Source organism: Ambystoma mexicanum, chromosome 3q (assembly GCF_040938575.1).
Source record: "Ambystoma mexicanum isolate Mex_15411 chromosome 3q, UKY_AmexF1_1, whole genome shotgun sequence".
Classification (NCBI taxonomy): domain Eukaryota; kingdom Metazoa; phylum Chordata; class Amphibia; order Caudata; family Ambystomatidae; genus Ambystoma; species Ambystoma mexicanum.
Genome location: NC_090926.1, coordinates 582,126,312 through 582,145,464, shown reverse-complemented (window position 1 = coordinate 582,145,464; position 19,153 = coordinate 582,126,312). Strand labels below are relative to the sequence as shown.

Genomic DNA, 19,153 nt, shown 5'->3' with positions numbered 1-19,153 from the left:
TTAATGATACATATGGCGATCCATTCTTGTATGAATGTACATCATATAGCGATATCATAACTATATTTTTCATAGTGTACAATGCTATGTGATGCCACTTCCTGTTTTGTCAATGGGTGAAATGTCGTGTTCCATCGCTACTCGCTATATCACTTTGGGGCGGGGTCTAATGACATCACTTCCTGTGATGTCATCAGAGGGTCAAGGGTCGGGTGATGTCACTTCCGCTACCCCTGGCATTTTGGTGAAATGACGTCCCTGGCAGCACCTAGATATCAAATATAGTGAGATATATTAAACGTTCAGTGGTGGAATGTTACATTGTGCACAAGTGCATAGCTTGCAAAGGCAGGACAGAGAAGAGTTTAGTAGCTAATAGAGGCATGTATTGAGTGCTTGCAGACCTGCAGTTTTAAAGCATTATAGCGCCTAGATGGCCAATCTTGTAATATTATGACACTAACCAGCAGAGCGTAGGGTATGTAGAGCTTGCTCGCTAGGGGTTAATTACAATGTATATTGCTTCAGCTTCCCCTGGAATACCGTGGCTCTGCCATCCTTCGTAAAGAAGTTCACATTCGCATGAGAAATAGTCGTCTCGACCCGGCCACTTCTGATAAGAGACATACCAGAGATTTTGCAAATGGGCTCCGAGTTGGGAGGGGGAAAAGGAGTGCCTTGGGGCGTTACCCAGTGTTGTTTTTCCACCAGCACAAACTTGTTTTGGTTTTGCTGCGAAGCTTCTAGAAAAGTGTCACATTGATTGACAGAACAATCTTATAAGAATGCATGTACACATGAATTGGGAGGGATTCTTCCGTGGGCTTGTGCTGAGAGCAAGTGCCCAGAGTTTGATTTGCCCCTGCAGCATTCCTTGCTACGCTCTCACTTAAGGGCTGACTGACTGAGGGGAGACATCCTGTGATGATAAGCCAGACGTTTAAGATGAGCAGGGTCCCAGGAACGTGAGACTGTGTTCTAAATATCTATGATTTAGAACTAGCATTTTCTTCCCATTATACAAATCGCTGTCTATTTTGTCTCTGTCAAATGCTAAGTTTTATGCTTAAAATGTTAGCTCTCTCTAGCGTGAATTCATGGCCGTAGCGCAAATTCGAATATGAAGCAGGGGGGCGGGAGGAGGCGTTTTATGGTAACCGAAGTGTTTGCACCCTTCCCAAGACACTGATGTTGGTGTTATTTGGTTTGGAGGAAATTTGGGTCCTTACTGCATATGGTTCACTTCTCTTTGTTGGTTGCAAGAGTTTGTTAAACATGGATCAAAGGGAGATACCCTTTCAGGTAAAATAAGAATGGTCTCATAAGGCGAGAGGGAAAATATTACATGAATGCTCTGTGACGTTCACTCTAGGCAAATGGAATGGCTTCCGTTTTTGTAAAAATATGGTTCCAAGTAGAGGGTCCTTTCTGGGTGAGACTTGTCGTGGGTTATCTATCCATTGTGTGGTTTTGAATGAGGCTTCGCCCTGGGACTTGGTATTTTATGTATATGCTGAAACGGCCATCAGGCAAAGGTACAGAGATTTTGATCCACATCTTGAGGTTATTGGTTCATTGCATTTGGGGGAGAGTGGGGGTATGTTATTTTTGTGTTGCTTTACAATTTCCGGTGTTTAAAACTTGTAAAACAAAATGAAATGTACACTATACAAGTGGTACTTGCACAGTACTAAATCAGAACTGAAGACACATTCTGTGACCTACAAAATATTTTATAAACGGCTAAACAACTTTTAGAAACATAACCGTATATTTACATCTTCTACTTGTTATGAAAATTTCAATAAAGAAATTTGAAAAATAAAACATAAAACTACTAGCAGCACGTGTGTGTGGTTTGGAAGAGGGGGAATCCAGGTGCACAGGGAATGTAGGCAGAACCAGGTGCAAGTGGCTAAATGCATACTTAACTGGGTTGTAGAGGTTAGTGTTCAAACACAAACTGGACTTCAGTGATGAAGAAATGCCATAGTTTTACCACTGTGGCCTTGAAACAAAAATCACTATTTCCCTAAATATCATCCAAGTCCAGGTCTTCTGAAACCAAATGATCTATGAATTAGACAAACAACGAGCATTTTGGATATTTACAAACTTAAGTGAAATCCTGCTTTTATCAGCTCCATGGAAGTGGATAATTAGACTAAAGTAAATCTTCAGGGCCACACCCGATGCAGAAACTTTGGATGAAAGTGGAGAAACCTGCACTCAAGTCACAAAAACCTTACTTGTATTGGCTACATTTGGTGGAGCCCAATTCATAGAAGCTAAATGTTGAGGAGCTTTATCCCACCTTTGTGCCATCTGAGGTAACCAGATTTCAATGGGCACCTTGCAGGAAAACAAAATCTAGAGTAAAAATATCAGAAAGAACAGAACTCGGGTAAGTTCCAACTACAAGGAGGTAAATGAGAAAAGGGTACCCAATTTTATGGATTACATTTGGTTGAACTCAAAACAGAGTCTACGCATAGAACTGAAAGGTTTGCTAGAAGATGCATCTCGAATACGTGAATGTAAGAAAGTTAGGAAATCGGAAGGAATGTGCAGCAACCTGGCTCAGAGGAAACAGACCCCCCCCCCGGATGGCAGCTTTTGGACAAACCTGGTTCATATATGGAACAAAATGCAAGTTGTCCTGACTATCAGGAGTTGAATGTTCATGAACACCCAGCTCATCTGGGCCAAGTTTGGGGAACCAGGGTCCTGCACCACATAAATAGGGAATCTGACCTCAATGCGTTATGCATGGAGTGATCCTTACCCTTCATGGCTACATGTGCGAGGGGCTGAATGTGAGAGGAACCAGACTCCGAGGATGCATCTATAAAACCTAATGTACCAACTTCACCTTGAATGGGATCTCCAGCCAATCGGGGTGACATTGGCTGGGATGGCAGCAGACATGTTGGGAACCACAGAGTCTATAGATGGAAGTGGGTGTCGGTTATAAATGTGATTCCCTCTGTGGCGCTAGGTTTGGGGGGAAATGCCCCAGCTCTGGTTTCAATAACAGGTCCCTCAAGGAGTTCATCCTTAGCTCTTAAAGCTGCTCAACTGCTCCCTCCGCCCCCGCTGCATAACATCTCACACAGTGACGATAGGATAACATTTTTTTATTAATAGGTAATTTAATCACTTCTGTCCCACACCATTCTCATTTTACCAGTGGACCCAGCCTTCACAAGTGGAGCCACAAGTACTCCAATCCCAGAGGACAAACAGGGACACAGACTGGCCCCACCAGGCACATGCAGGGGCTGTCCTGGCTACACATCAGGTTAGAAGTCTACGGCTTGCTCCTAGATTTTCTGTGCTCCATGTCAGCAAATAGTAGTTGGAGAGTAAGATTTCCAAGCCGGGCCTCTTCCAAGGGTTTCCTCACAACACCATCACGGGCCCTAGACAGAGAAATAAAGATAAAGTGAGAAATTGAACATGAAGATCAGTTATCAACATCATTCGTGCATAGCCATCACTTGCTGGGGTTCTGCAGGGAACCAAAACCTTGCAAACAATTTACTAGGGTGGTATTCTGTGTGTGCCCCACATCTACAAGGACATTATCCAGATGCTGGATCCTCTTCCTTTATATAGCACCTAGAATGCCCCCATAAGGCAGAATGTGTGTGGGCCTGGGAGGACAGCTTAGGGGCATTGTGCTAGTCTTGGGAACAAGACAGTGCCAAGCAGTATGGCTTCAATCGCATAAAATGCGCAGTAAGAAATGTCATTTTTTTTTTTAAATGTACATGTTAATACTTGCGTGGGCAGTGAACTGGATAGCAGATACCTGTGCTTCTGGTAAGAATGCAACCTGTATTTTACACTGGAAGACTATTGCAGGTGTGGCTGTATCCAGGCAGGCCTGGTATTATCAGAACCTTTTGTGCTTCAAACTTGAAAGACTGTAGTTAGATGGGTTTACCCTGGTGGAGTCTGTATTCCTTCGCCTGACCTCAGTTTAAACATCATGGAGAGCTTTGGGGATTTTAAGAACTCAACAGCGCCTCCTTCCTGGTCCCCTGATGAGATCCAGTACAAAGCCTCTCCCCACTATCCTTTGTATGATTAAGTATGTTTTACTAAGTCTTTGTGTACAAGCCCTGGGGCAAATTATTTTTTTGTGAGCAGTGCATGTATAAACCACTAAATATAAAACACTATCTGATATTTTGTGTGTACATCAATCTTTGTATGTGTTTCCACAAAGTGTGCTTTAAAATAAAAAAGTTGCATTTATTTTACATGAAAATGAATCGTTAGAAAGCAATAGCAGACCGACCGGTGCAGCCCACACTGGTAGTGGTGCTCAATTCCCAGATGTAGGTTTGGAGACCTGAGGGTCAGACAAGGAGCCTCGGTGGTGAGTAAACTGTAAATTGAATAGAGCATTCTGCCCCAATAAGGCTTCTTTACCAAAGCCGGACAGTCTGCCTCCTAAAAGAGAAAGTAGTGGAGGGCACACGAGTGGTTGGACCACGAGGAACCCGCCCACCAGTTCATCCTCAATGCTGTATCCAGAGGAGGAACATGCCCCACCTGCTCATCATTCAGGATTTATCTGCAGGAGACATGTGCTTCACAAACACCATACCATTTAATCATCATCGTCGTCGTCCTCTGGGACGAAGATGTCATGTTCCTCCAGCAGGGCAGCAAAGTTCTTGCTAATGAGGGTTCCCACGTAGAGGAAGGGGATGACAACAGTAAAGACCCGAAGGAGCCCGAAGTTTATCTGTGAAGAGAGAAGGCAGAGCGCTATGAAATTGGCTCAGCAGTTGGTAGCATTTTCATTTAAGGGAACAGAACAGAGCTGTTGCATGGCCTCTCTATGAATGTATATGTGGTCATTTCTAGAATGACGTGGGATCCCACTCAGCCTGAAACTGACAATAGAGGATAAACATAGTAAAAATCCAGAATAGTAGCAGTTACATCATGGCAACAATAGGCAGATGGCGCATAAAGCTCTTTTGTGGTGATATGATGAAAGTCTCTAGCAGCACCCCTACCATACCCACATGACACCAGAGGAAATTAAACACCCACCGCAGACACTCTAGTCCTGTGCTTCTTAATTGTGACTGCAGGGGTATGAAATGCTCAGCCCTCTGCCAAAGGGAGTTCACACCAACAATGCAGAGCAACCAGCATCCCCCTCTAAAGACCTAAAGTAAGAATGTATTGTTATGAAAAACCACACGGGGAGGGGATTTGTGGCCAAGATAAAGTGAGAGAGCAAACTGGACCCTGGCACCGCCTCCTCTCTGCCACGTGGCCTGCATGATCTGTGCCTCCACTTGAGTGCTTCAAAAGATGTGCCTCCACATAGTGCTGGGTTCCAGTCTCCTGGTAATTCCTTGAAGGTCACACAACCATACTGGAAAGAACAGGAACCCACAGCACACCCAAGATGGTGGTTGGAATCAGAGGATTGGACAGGGCTGATGGAATCTGGGTGAGGGGTGGAGCACCCCCATTCATACTGCCTTCAATGAAACTAGGAAACTGGCAGCAATGCTACTGCAGTTGGCGTGAGATCCATCAGAGTAAGATGGCGTGGGTGGGTGGGGGGGAGGAGGAGGAGGCTGAGACTCCAGTCCCTCGAGGGGAGGAGGCCACGTATACTGGTTAGGTTATGAATTGTGACAGGATAGGGGCACCTTACAGTTGCTCTCCAAACCCCAATGTAGAAGCACACAGACAGAGGGATGTCAGAGAGCATGCATTCACTGAGGTGGGCCATGCTGTTCTGAAGCGGTCATTAAAACAGTTCTAAGTGGCCAAAGAATGAAGATACAGGCAAAAATGCTCTAACCGCCGTACACTCCACAGGAGACCTACAAGGATTTGGGGAGCAGCAGTGGGTAATTTCCAGTCTAAACCCAGGGCAGGAAGCCTGGTGGCAACTGGGGAGAGAGAGTTGACTGAGACCGGAAGTATCCTGGCCAATAACCCTCTTGGTGTACAAGTGGACCTCCTTTTAATGAATATTAATGGCCCAGGAGACTAGAGTGCTTACTGATGCATTCCACATGAGCTCTGAGGGCCAAAGGAAGGTTACAGATCCATGTATGCAGGCTTTCTTGGGGATAGCGCACAGAAGAAAAACAGTGACCCTCACCGTGGGAGAGTGAGTTTCCAGGGTGGGATTGACTGCACGCAGAGCACAGCACTGACAAAATGTTGGCGCAACCACTACACAGCCTGAAAGATAACCACACAATTGTCCTTTAACAGGGGTTTACACCCGACTGCCCCAAGAAAATGAAGGCCTCAACCACTACTAAATCTGTGCACACATATTAAGACTGTGGCCTACCAGGATGGCACACTTGGATAGCATGGATCATTATTGTAGTTGGGTACAGATCAAGAAACTGTCAATCTGTATCCATCCCATTGGCCGCTGCTGGTCAAGTGGATCGTGCAGGTTTAGAGGTTGGTCTTAGGCTTGCATTTACATGAAGAATGATTTCTTTGTAAACCTTAAGTGGATGACACCAAGCCATGACCTGGCATGATGCAGCCTGAGACATGTTCAACAATACAGTGCAGAGGATTGATATTTGCCAAACCCACAGTGGACAAGACACAGGCAAGAACAAAGACCCATGCTTGCCTGCTTTCTTCACTTGGCAGGAAAGAGAATAATTAAAAAATGGTTCACCTGACACCACCATGTCCCAGAGATGGTTCAAAGACCTGTGAACCTTGTATCAAAGGCTGCTGATGAGTCCATCGTTGCACGGACAGAAAGATGTCCTAAGGAGGAGGCGTACAAAAGGTGGCATTTCTACCTGAAACTATTGAAATAGTAAGCACAAGCCCCATCTATCCCACCACAGACAGGTTTTCCCTACCTAACAGAATCAAACTAGGGTGCTCGTCAGTGAGGTAGTCCAAATCAAAATAGTCCATGCTCCATCCAAAAAATAATAAATACCCTACCACTAATTATCAACAATACCAAACAAAAAAGGGGGGTTCTAGGAGAATGACCCCCTTCTCCTGGACAGGATTTTTAAGACTTTATATTTTGATAGTTCCTTGTAACATAGTTAATCAGTTCCTTTAAATTACTCAAGGGGACTCGGTTATCCCCGTCTTGACTTATTTACAGTTTGTTTTCCTACTCTAGGGTCTTGGCCGCTATTCTTTTACCTCAATCTTTCTTTCTTGTTTCACAGTCGCTCATTCCACAGACCAGTGTCCCTGATCCCTTGTACCACATCTTCCAAACACTTCCACTTGGGGGAACTACTGTATGGGTTCTTCCGTTCCTCTTGGTGATTGTCTTGGTCTTCCGAACCACTGAGACAATTATTACAAGTCTTCTGCAGCGACTTTACTACTTTTGTAATCCCCGGGACGAGTCCATCTGTCTTTGATATACACTGCTACTTTCAGTGAAGTTGAATTTACGTACAAGTAAAAAAAATAAACAGTGCGATGATCGAAATGCATGGGTTACATTTTCAGTGTCATCAGCCAGCACTATTGCCGATAGGTTTACGCATTTCAATCAATATTTGGAGCATTGGATTTGGAATTCTGAGGCTGCGTAAAATAGCCCAAAGCTTCTCGTGGTTTATGCAGTCAAACGCCATTGACTGGTCCATGGGGCCCAAATATATCAAGCTCCTGTACCCTTGCATAGATTTGTCTAAAATGATGCTTAGGTTCATAGTTTGATCAAGTGTACTTATGCCCTCCCCAAAGCCATATTGGAAATCTGAAAGAATTTAGTTCATTTTTACCCATTCCAATATCTTGCAATGAAGGGCCCTTGCCAAACCAGTTAGCATTGGTGTCAATTAAAAATAATTGGGCGATGGCATGCAGGGTCAGTGCTTTTGCCTTTCTTAAAGATTACCACTACAATGGCTTCCTACAGCTTTTTAGTGAGATCTTTACATGTAATAAGGTATTAAATATCGATGTAACTATGGGCAGCCCCACTGTCCTTTCATGTTTGAAAAATTTTATTGGAACGGAATCCAACCCTGCAGTCTTACCGTTGAAGGAATGGAAGTTTAAGGCGGGTAGAGACACTTTTGCAAATTGTGAGGCGTGCAGAAACCATGGGGCGGTAAATCACTATATGATGGGATGCAAAAAACAAAACAAAAAAAAGAAATTTAAAAAACAGAATTCGGAGGGAACTGTTAATAGCCAGGAGTAGCAGCATCTGGTTGGAAGTGAGGGGAATACCTGACTTGTTTCACCTAAACACTAGGTCAGAGGACAAACAGTGCAGGTTCCTCCTACAGTATGTTAGGGAGCCTGGGAAGTGGGAGGAGCTTTAGCGGCAGTGCACAGCTGACAAAGGTGTCTAATGGCAAACATCTTATCCACAGGTGGAAATCGCCAGCTCCGGCCCTTTGCAGAGCCATCCCAAGAAGAAGTTTGCTTGCAACATTCCCTCCCCCTAATGTTAGGTTGTACAAGTGCTCAGTGAAACAATTTGTTTATGGAGTAGAGTTATAATTGAATTTGTGAATGTCTATGCCAAGTGGAAAAAAGTATGCAGATTGCCTGAAAAGAATTGCAGTTCCCCCAATGATGTGTGAGAGTAGTCCCAGAAATATTCATACCCACAATCCTATGCAAATGGTATTGCAATGTTGTTCTCCTGTAATGCTAAATAACGTAACGCGGACTGAACATGAAATTTGCCGACTCGAAATCAGGAGAGTGCACCTTTTATTTAATGCAATATGTGTTTCATAGGTTGTATACGAATTGTTAGAGTTACAATTGCTCCAATTACAATTGACCGAATTGTGAAGGTCAATTGTAACATATATGCGGTGGGGAAACCCCCCCCCCCCACCCAACGGAAAACCTATACATATGTGTATTCTGTCAAATTGTGAAAAGGTCAATTGTGACCCTTTAAAATCATTCGAACAATTGTAAACTAACAATTCGGGTAATACCGTTTCATAATGTGCCAATTCACATGAGTGCTTCTTCTAAGCACGTGGTAGAAACAAAACGGGACATCAGGTACAATACAGGTTTGTGACATATGAACAAAAAAAATAGGAGGCATGTGATGAGGCTAAAAGCCCAAGTAGTCCGTTTAGCTGCAACCAGTATCCGAGATATAAGCTGACAGTTGGGTTACATACATAGTCTGGCAGACACTTTCGCTAAGGAACCAAGAATAACAGTAACATTCTGGTGCTTGAAAGTTATTTACATTACAAACATAAAACAAGTGGACATAGGTACAAGTCAAGTAACACTTTGTAGGTTCAAGTTAGGCTTATTTGAGGTTATCTGGTATTGACACAATGCGAAAGTGCTAGTCCTAATGTAAAGTGGTTTTACATATCACTCTTCTGGCAATAATGTTGGCCTCGCTGCGCATGGCTCCTTAATGAAAGCAGGGAAGGGTGCGTTAGTCGGATGGTGGGAAGGCAGATGCAGAAGTGTTGATGGAAGCAGGTCAGAAGGAACCGTTAGTGTGCCCATATGAAAATCTCGGTTTGTGGGGCAGCCCCTGGATTATGGAGTGCAAGAAAATTTAACAGCATGATGGAAGATGGACAGGGTCTGAATCTGTTATGTACACTAGACCTAGGAGGTTGTCTGTAGCTGTGTGGTAGGTGTAAGGATTTTAGTAGGTGTAGTCCACTGCCACACAGGAGAGGTTCCATGAGTCTGCTTGGTTCCCACAGATGGCAGTGTTAAGGGTTTCGAAAAATGCTTGTGAATTAGGTTTCTGGTGCTATTTTTAGTAGTTTGCTACTATTTTCCTTTTCTTTCAAAGTTGTTGGCTGAAAAGCCAAGTCCGTTTCACGAAAGTCAGGTGGTTCTCCTCCAAGCAGTGATTTTTGGGTAGCGTGTTCCACAGTTTCGTGACCGGGACTGAAAAAGAAGCATCTCCTTGCTGTTTCCTGTTGAAGCTTGGGACTAGTGCAGCATTGCTGGATACTAAGTGCTCTGGTAGGAGTGTAGTGTTGAAACTTACTTCAGAAGGACGAAGGGTGATGTACAAGGTTTTGAAAATGAACCCTTTTTTGAAAATGAACCCTTTTTTTATGGGTAGCCAGTGGAGAGTAGGTAATGCTGGCGTAATATGTTCAAATTGCTTAATTCTAAGATGCAAGCATTGTAGAACATCTGAATTAGAGAGGTGGGGGGGACAGTTATTCGGTTAATGGATAGGGGCATAACAGAGTTAGATCTTCAGTTTATGAAGCCAAATATGCATTTTAGGTTTAAGTCACCCATGCAAAAGTACACAGTCCTAATGGCAACAACTAAAAATGACCTCCAAAAAACTGGTGATCGACTTCAAAGATCGCATGGGACTGAAGGATTAAAAACATTCTTAATCAATGCAAGTCCAAAGTAATGTGCATTGGCAATTCAAAACCGGGTGGGAACCCAGTATTGGTGTAAAGCAGAAAAATTGATTTGGCAAGTTCCTTTTGTTACCTTGGCATCACCATATCTTGAGATCTCAAGTGGAACTTACATTAAAAAAAAAAAATCAAGCGATTAATGGGTGCACAAACCACAGAGGATCCCCCTCCGTAAGGCTCTTATTGGATTAAAAGAAGAGGATCGAGTTGAATGTCCCCTCGGTTTAAGGATAATTCTTAGCTTCCCAGATAGCCCCGATGTTTGATTGGCCACAAACCAGAAGAGACCCAAAATGGAATGAAATTGAACAAATCGCAATCTGTGTTTCTGCTGACCCATCTTCCTTTTCTCTCAAAGGAATTTAGACGAAGAGGAGGGGCACTGCTGCCAACCACGAGCTTCACGCTGAGCAATTGGGAGAGCGCTGGTCTTTACAACAGGTTTGGGCCCCCCTCACCAGTCTCCCGGAACTAGACAAAAGAGCATGTACAAGACAAGCAAGGGCTGCTTCGACTAGGGGAAGGATATCAGTCTTACATTCAATGAATGCAAAGAGAAATGTTTGCTCCCAGAGTCTGAACGCTTTAGCTATTGGCTACTTGGGCACTGGATTTCAGATAAGGGGGTGACCGGGTTGGAGATTATTATACAGGAAGAGCTGAGGATAAAGAAAATCTCCCAACAGCTGTAGACTCTTAAAGAAGCTATCAAGGGGGAGAAACTTCCATATATGGTCCAATGGGAACAGGAGTTGGGGGTGGATCCCATCCCGAAGGAATCATGGCAACACATTTGGATAAGAGTGCACAAGAGCTCCAAATGTGTTTTGATCAAAGGAGCTCTCAAACGGTGTTATTGTTGGTACATGACCCCTCGGAGAATATCCAGAGTGCTCTGACTGTTGCTGGCACAACTGCGATCAACGAGGGGATATATATATATATATATTGGACCAGGCCAACAATTCAGATTTGAAATGGCCAGGGGATTTGGGGAGTGGGGGGGGCATATTCACTGTTGGTGAAATATAAAAATGGAAGCCTAACATTAAATCTTCATTTGTTAAGTCTGATTTATGGTATGCCAGTAAACTGTTCGTTACTGAATAAAGTAAATTAAAAAAATCAAGCAAATATAAACAAATTGATTTTAATATCCAGTAAAAAGGAAGGTTACCCCCTGTATCATACTGAATGCATTTACAGAGCAAAATCTGTGCTGCTGTCCCTGTATAGTGCAAGTATCTGGAGCTAGTATTGTCCAAAAGAAATCCAAGTAAGAATCAATTTCTCTGAGGATTAATGGGATTATCTCGGGGCTTTCCGAGCCATATCTTACATGAGTGCGGCTTGACTCACATGGAGGACTGCATAATATTGCAGCCATTCTGTTTATTGGGTGCGCATATGGGTAAACACGCACTTCACTAAAGCATTCGTAGATGACCACGAGTTTGGGTGTTTAAAACACGCCTCCATGGTTAAAATATATCAAATCTTATTTGAAGATCAGTCTCTTCATCAACAGACAAATGGTTAGCAATGAAGTCAGAGTAGTGACAGATTTTCTCTCCTTAAAAGTCGTACAAAGGAGATAAAATCCAAGAAAAAGTGTTTAATTTTACCTTAAGAACATACCCCATTTGGGCATGCCTAATTATGTTTTATGGCTTAACAATTCAAGGAAATGGGACATTTGCCAATTTATATCGAGCCTGCGATTTACAAAAGATACGGCCTTACATGCCAGGAGTGCTCTTGGAGGAACAACCAAATGTCCATGTAAATAGCCCAACCCCGATGAGTGTCTGCATTTTATTCTAATGTGCCTCGTTTATGCAAAACTAAGGAAAAAAATTATCCTGCCAATGTTGAAAAACTGGCGAGTGAGAGACAGGTGCACACAGCTTTCAATGTCATCAATCCTGGATTTACGTTCCGCGCAGTGCATTAAATTCTTATATAGAACACGCTTTGTTATTAAGGAGATATTTACTACAGGTGAATGATTAACAACGTATCGTGTAGGTTTTCTTTTTTTATTCTTTTGACTTTACCTACCTTGACGTAAGAATCTAGTATGGCAATTTGATCTATATGATCTCTGGGTTCGAAATGACCATGAGTTGAGAGCTATGTGGCTCCTGTTTGTAGGCTAGACTATCTTGGTAGGCTTTACATTGACAGCTACCAGGACGTACTTTTGACTCTCTGGGCCAACTGGTCCCATACAAACGATACCTACCTGACATTAACTGAGTGTTTGGGGATGCAGTAGCATTGGCACACGTAGGCGATCGAGCATATATAAAGAGAAAGTGTTCTAGTGGGGAAGTTAATGTGTGACATCTAGTGCCTCATTCCCCAGCAGTAGCTCCTACTGAATGTGCAATGCCCAATATAAAAGAGCTGCTTTTAGTTCCTGCTAATCAAATCCTAATGTCAAACCCCACCATCCCCCCCTGTCAACTGGTCTTTGTGTGGGCTAGACAGATCTTTCCCCGTCCCCAGCTCATTCTTTTCTGACTGATTTGTTCATTCATTTCTAGTCCCAGTGTTAAAACTTATTTTTAAAATTAATATTTAGCTCTGGCTAATAAAGTTAAAAAGGTTGTAAAAGACTGGTAAATACTAAAAATACAATGTATAAATAAAAAATTAACAAAAGAAGGGAGGATCTAAATAGTCCATCTGCAATTTACTGACATTCGTCACTGCTTGGAATGTTCCTTTATCAGAATTCGGTACATTAACCGATTAAACAATTGAGGCAGGATTGGAACCTGTGAACTACAGGTTACACAAGGAACAATCCACTGGTGCATTTAACAGCCAAACTACTTTACTGGGATTGGAACCAGCAGGTTACAGGTCATGTCAGCATGTGCTAAATGAGAAAGCAATTAGACTTTCATTGGCACTTGTGACTAGCAGAGTTACAAGGGGGTCTCGGCAGCAGGTGCTCAATGGAACCGGTTACGTAATGGTCAGACATCTCTGCAGAAGAGACTAACCTTTATTTTCCTGGGATCATAACGATTGACCTCTAGTTTGCAGTCATGTTCTAGGCGAAAGTGCTCAGGCAGAGACAAGCAATCTGCAGGCTACGCATTAACCTGTTTTTTTTTTTTTTTTTTTTTTTTAAAAATCAGACGAGGAATTCAGGATAAGCTATGGGGTCCTTATAAAATATATCGTACGAAAATGTTGCCACCAGAATTCAGACTAATACAGTACTGTGCTTTTGCGCTGGTACGGCACAAATGCGCAGTACTGTACATAGACTAAAAGGGAGTGAGGGTGTCCTCTGCGCCCCTTGTTTGGTGTAATGGGAGTAGAGGGTTGCGGCGGGAGGGGTCCCCCGCCTCCATTACATGGAAAGCTGGGGACACGAAAGGAGAACAAATAAGGAGCCGTGCAGCACCAGCTCCCACCCACGCAAGGAGAATCGGCGGCACAAACAGAAGTGTGCCACTGAAAGGAAATGGTAAATCAGGTATGGGGAAAAGACAGTAGGCGATTTACATGATCATTGCGCCCCGATTTAATTGCAGTCCGCTTTTATTGGTCGACATTGTTATTGCCTCAGTGATCGCAGATCCCTTATAAATGGTAGGCAAATATCCAAAGTCCAGTCCACCAGACCTACCCGATGCCTCCTTACCATCCCTAGATTTAGGGATGGCAAAAAGCCAGAGGCAGCAGCTTCCCAGTGATTGCGGCCAAACTATGCAACTCCATGCCTACGATATTAAGATCGGACCCCCTCCCTCTAAAGACCTGGCTCTTTGCCCAAGACTCCCAGAAGCCATCTTAGATAATATAAACAATTTAATGTAAACCATTCCAAGATGTACTCATGCAAAACATGGTAAACCCAATGCACCTCTCTATAGACCTCAGCTTAAAGCATGCTGCAGTTAATGTAATTACCATTGTATCTCATGTAAGCAATGCATGTTACCCATGTAAGTAATGTCTGTAACAATATACTCATGCAAGCAAATTGTGTAATGTTTGTAACTTTATCACCACTTTTAGTAATACACAAAATTGCAAATTTGCCAATCAGGGCTTTAGATGACAGCATTAGCCGCTGAAAGCCAGTAGTTTATTCAAAGTATGTGCCAAAAATGCTGACAGTAGTCTTTTGTAGCACTTCCATTACGCAGTAGTGAGCTACAAGGAATATGCAGGCCTAGTAGGAGTGGTAGGTCACATTATGCATTGTAGATAGACAGGCAGGGCGAAGGCCCCAGTTCTGTAGCTAATAGAAATTATTGGAGTGTTTGGAACATTATGGCACCTATATAGCGCTTAGATAGCCAGTCTTAAGCGCTATGAACACTAAGCTATGAGTGTCAGGGCCCTGGCGGAGCGCACGGAGTCCCTTGAGAAGGAAGTTAGCCCGAATACCGCAGATTGCGCCTCCCATAAGGCTGAATTGCATGCCCTGATACAAAGAGTGGGCAACTTGGAGAGCAGAGGGGAGGAGGCGGAAGGACGAGCCCGACGGAACAACATCCGTATCGTGGGCCTGCCGGAGGGATTGGAGGGCCACGATCCCACAGAATTCATTGAATCCATGCTTCTGCAAGAGATACCCGGAGGAGCCCTATCCCAAGGATTTGCAGTGGAAAGGGCACATAGAGCTCTAACAACGAGGCCGCCGCCGGGGAACCCGCCCAGGCCGGTGATAGCCAAAATTCTTAACTACCGAGATCGGGAGAGGATATTGGAACACTTTCGTAAGGGAGGAACGATCACATGAGGAGCGGCAAACATCACGGCCTACCTGGACTACACCCTGTCTGTGCAGTGTAGCCGCATGAACTTTGGGACGGTAAAGCGGAGATTGAGAGAGGCGGGCCACAAATATATGTTACTGTATCCGGCAAAATTGAAAGTCATTCATAAACACAAAAGTTTGTTTTTTGAGACCCCGGAGGATGCCATGGGATGTCCCCAGGAGTCAGAAGTTTGGATGGAGAAAGAGCACGGAAGAGACAAGTGATGCAGGTAGAAGATGGCGCGGCACGTGGGACTTGAATATAGTTGCTTGCGCAACCTTCAGTAGAGAAGGTCAGACATTGCACTAGATATGTTATAAGCACTGTAGTTAATGTTGAATTAACGGGAGCCTTACAGAGCGGTTCTCTCTACCCCACAACAGTTTTAGTTAAGTGGCCATTAGGGCGACTTCACCCTACTGAGCTCTGTGCATTGTTTGGTGCTTGCAGGGCTAGATGTGGGGGTGCCTGAGTTCCGAGAATGGAGCTGGGCAGCAGTTGGGGTGTGTGATGTTGGGGAAGGGACGGGTGGGGGAGGGAAGGGAAGTTGGGGATTTGCCATGTACATAGTTATGGGGAGTTTGAGCTGGTACGAGAAGCTACAAGCAAAGATGGAGGGCTGTATCTGTATCACGTGGGCAAAGGGGAGTCGCTACGTGGGAGGCAAGAAGACACTCATGAGCCATGGGAGACCTTAAGATCGTAACATGGAATGTCAGGGGACTTAACAGTTACTTAAAAAGAAACAAAGTCATGATGTACTTAAAAAGACAGAAGATTGATATTGCGTTGTTGCAGGAAACACATTTGACCCAGCAAAAATTGGAACTGGTGGGGAAGAAGTGGAGAGGTACTGTAGTGGGCTCTCCGTACTCGGCCTACGCTAGGGGAGTGCTGGTCTGGGTGGCACCGCACGTTCCGCTCCAACTTACACAAGAGGTGGTGGACACGGAGGGGAGGTTGGTCATATTAAAAGCTTTGGTAGAGAATAGAGAGGTGTGCATAATAAATACGTATGCCCCCAACCAAAAGACTGCGACATATTTTAGAACCCCATGTACTCATCTGGGCGCGTGTATGGGAGGAGCGGTTATCTGGGGAGGGGATTTCAACTGTGTGCTCAACCCAAAGGCTGACAGATCTGATGGGAAGATTGATAGGCCCACCCCAGCGGCCAGGCTTCTGCAGACATTACTAGACGACTTTGGGCTGGCGGATGTTTGGAGACTGAAACACCCTAATGAAACACAGTACTCGCACTACTCAGCTCCGCAGCACCTGCACACGAGGTTGGATTACTTTTTTGCCACACCAGATGTGATGATAGAGACCACCCAAATAGAATATAGAGCGAGGGTCCTGTCGGACCACTCGCCTCTGGTGCTGACCTGGCAGCACTGCCGCCCCAGGGCGCGGATCCCGACATGGCGCCTCCGGGCAGAGGCGCTCCGAGACCCAGTCTTCAGGGAAGATATCAGGGATGCGATCTCACAGTACTTTGAGGTAAACGCAGGCAGCGTAGATTCAGCGTGCACACTCTGGGAAGCCTTTAAGGTGGTATTGCGGGGTGCTGCTATTGCTAAGTCAAAAGGCCTACAGGGTGGGGTCCTAACGGAACTAGAGGAAGCGGAAGAGAAACTGGAGCGCGAAAGCAACAGGGCGGGAGGGGACGCGGAACCTGTACTCGAGTTGCAGCAGAGGTGCGCAGAGCTTTGGGAAAGGCTCTGCAACCTTAACTACAAGAAGTATGTCGAGAGGCAACATGCAGGTGGGGATAAAACTGGCCGCTTGTTGGCGTGGTTATATAAGAGCGAAACGCCCAGGCCCCCGATTAGGACAATAACTACAGAAGACGGGGAGGTGGTTGACACCCAGGAAGGAGTCAACGAAGTATTCTTGGACTATTATAGAACATTATATGGAGGACAGAGGAGGGGGCAATCGGGAGGAGATTAGAGAAACACTAAAAGACATGGAATTACCTAAGATTAGTGATGAAGAAAGGGAGGAGCTGGACGCACCGATTACCTTAGAGGAAGTGGTGAAGCAGCTGCCCACCTGCAGGACCCCGGGCACAGACGGATTCCCTGGTGAGTTTTACAAAATATATAAAGTGGAAGTACTCCCCCCTATGCTAGAGATGCTCAATGAGTCCTTTGAGAAGGGTCGGCTACCGGAATCGCTCAGAGAAGCGCTAATTGTGCCGCTCCCTAAGCCCAACAAGCCAGGGCATAGCTGTGGCTCCTATAGGCCGTTGTCAATGTTGAACCAGGATAGCAAGATCTTGACGGCAGTCCTGGCCAATAGGCTGCGAAGGGTCATCAGCAAACTGATACACCCGGATCAGACAGGTTATGTCCCCAATAGAAATATAACCCACAACCACAGGCGACTCCACCGGGTGATTGAAGAGGGAAACAGGAGCGATGGGGAAATGGCTGTGGTGTCCCTAGATGCAGTCAAAGCTTTTGATTCAGTAAGGTGGCCATGGCTGCTGGCGGCCCTGGAAGAATACGGGATGGGGCCGGGTTATGTTAGGTGGGAAAAATTATTGTACAGTGAACCACTGGCCAGAGTACGCACAGGATCGGTGATATCTGAGAGGTGGCAACTCGGTAGAGGCACCAGACAAGGGTGCCCCTGGTCCCCGATGTTATACATTCTAGCCCTAGAGCTCCTGGCAGTGTACCTCAGACAACAATATGACATGGTCGGTATTGAGGCGGGGAGAGAGAAACACCTAATATCCTTGTATGCTGACGATTTTCTACTGTATTTGAAATATCCGGAGGAAAATCTTCAGTATATTCTAGAGGTCATGGAAAAGTATGCAGAACTGTCCGGCATAGCGGTAAACCCCCAAAAATCGAGCATGTTCCCATTGGGGAGCTACATAGGAGCCCCTCTGGAACGGTTGCCAGTGTTGTCCGTACCGTGGGCGGCTGATTCCTTCCGCTACCGCGGAATAGATGTATATCATACGGTGGAGAGGGAACACTTGCATAACACCGAGGTGGCTGTGAAAAAAATTCAAACAAATATGAAGTTTTGGGAGAAGCTGGCGATGATGGGACGGGGGCGATGCTCAAAATGGTGGTCCTGCCTAGGCTGTTACATTTCTTCTGTAATATACCATACTTGATACCCAAAACGTTTTTTGTCAAACTGAACAGCATGTGCAGGGACTTCCTATGGCACGGCACTCGCAACAGAGTTGGAAGCTACAGAACTTCCATGATAGAGGGGGCATTAAGCTGCCGAATTTTGAGGCCCATTATGTAGCTAGTCAGTTCCAATATGTAACCAAATGGCTCTCTGATGAAGAAACTCCTGAATCTAGGCTGTTTGGGCAGGACTGCACCCCGTTTTACCTAAAGGAGATTATCTGGGTGCCTAGACTCGAAATGAAAGAACGCCCGGGTATGCTGTTGCTTGGGTGGAAGATGTGGCACAGAGTATGCCAACTGATGGAGAACCGGTGCCCGTGTTCCCCATAGGTGCCATCCATTAGTCGCCTTAGCTAGGGGAGAAAACCAACTCAGGATGATAATCAGGACCTATTGGGAATCGGTTGGGCTGGTCACATTGGGAAACATATGGCAAGAAGGGATTATTAAAGATTTCGAAGAACTTGGAGAAGAGACAGGTTTGCATGGAGGCCAATATGTCACGTATCTTAGGCTAGTGCAGACTATTCGCAAAACCTGGCCAAAGACTGTACTGGCGGAAGAGCCAGACGTCCTAATGGGAACAATATATGATATATCAGAAGGAGGGCACGAGATCTCTAGACTGTATGAGATGGTGATGACCCGGGTGGGGAAGGATTTGACTCATTTGAGGCTGGACTGGGAAGCGGAGGCACAGATGACCGATGGAATGTGGGAACGTGCTATAGGATACCACAAGAAGGTGTCCAGAAATGCTAGATTGCAGCAAATACAGTTATACATAACGCAT

General features: G+C 45.0%; 1 protein-coding gene across 1 annotated transcript in view; it reads right to left on the bottom strand.

The window, feature by feature from the left end:
- Positions 1–4,621: 4,621 nt before the first annotated feature.
- SMDT1 (single-pass membrane protein with aspartate rich tail 1) overlaps positions 4,622–19,153 on the bottom strand; it is a 33,958-nt gene continuing 19,426 nt past the window's right edge. Inside the window, exon 2 of the mRNA XM_069604527.1 lies at positions 4,622–4,759. Within this exon, the coding sequence (XP_069460628.1) occupies positions 4,622–4,759 (138 nt within the window). The remainder of the gene's footprint in view (positions 4,760–19,153) is intronic.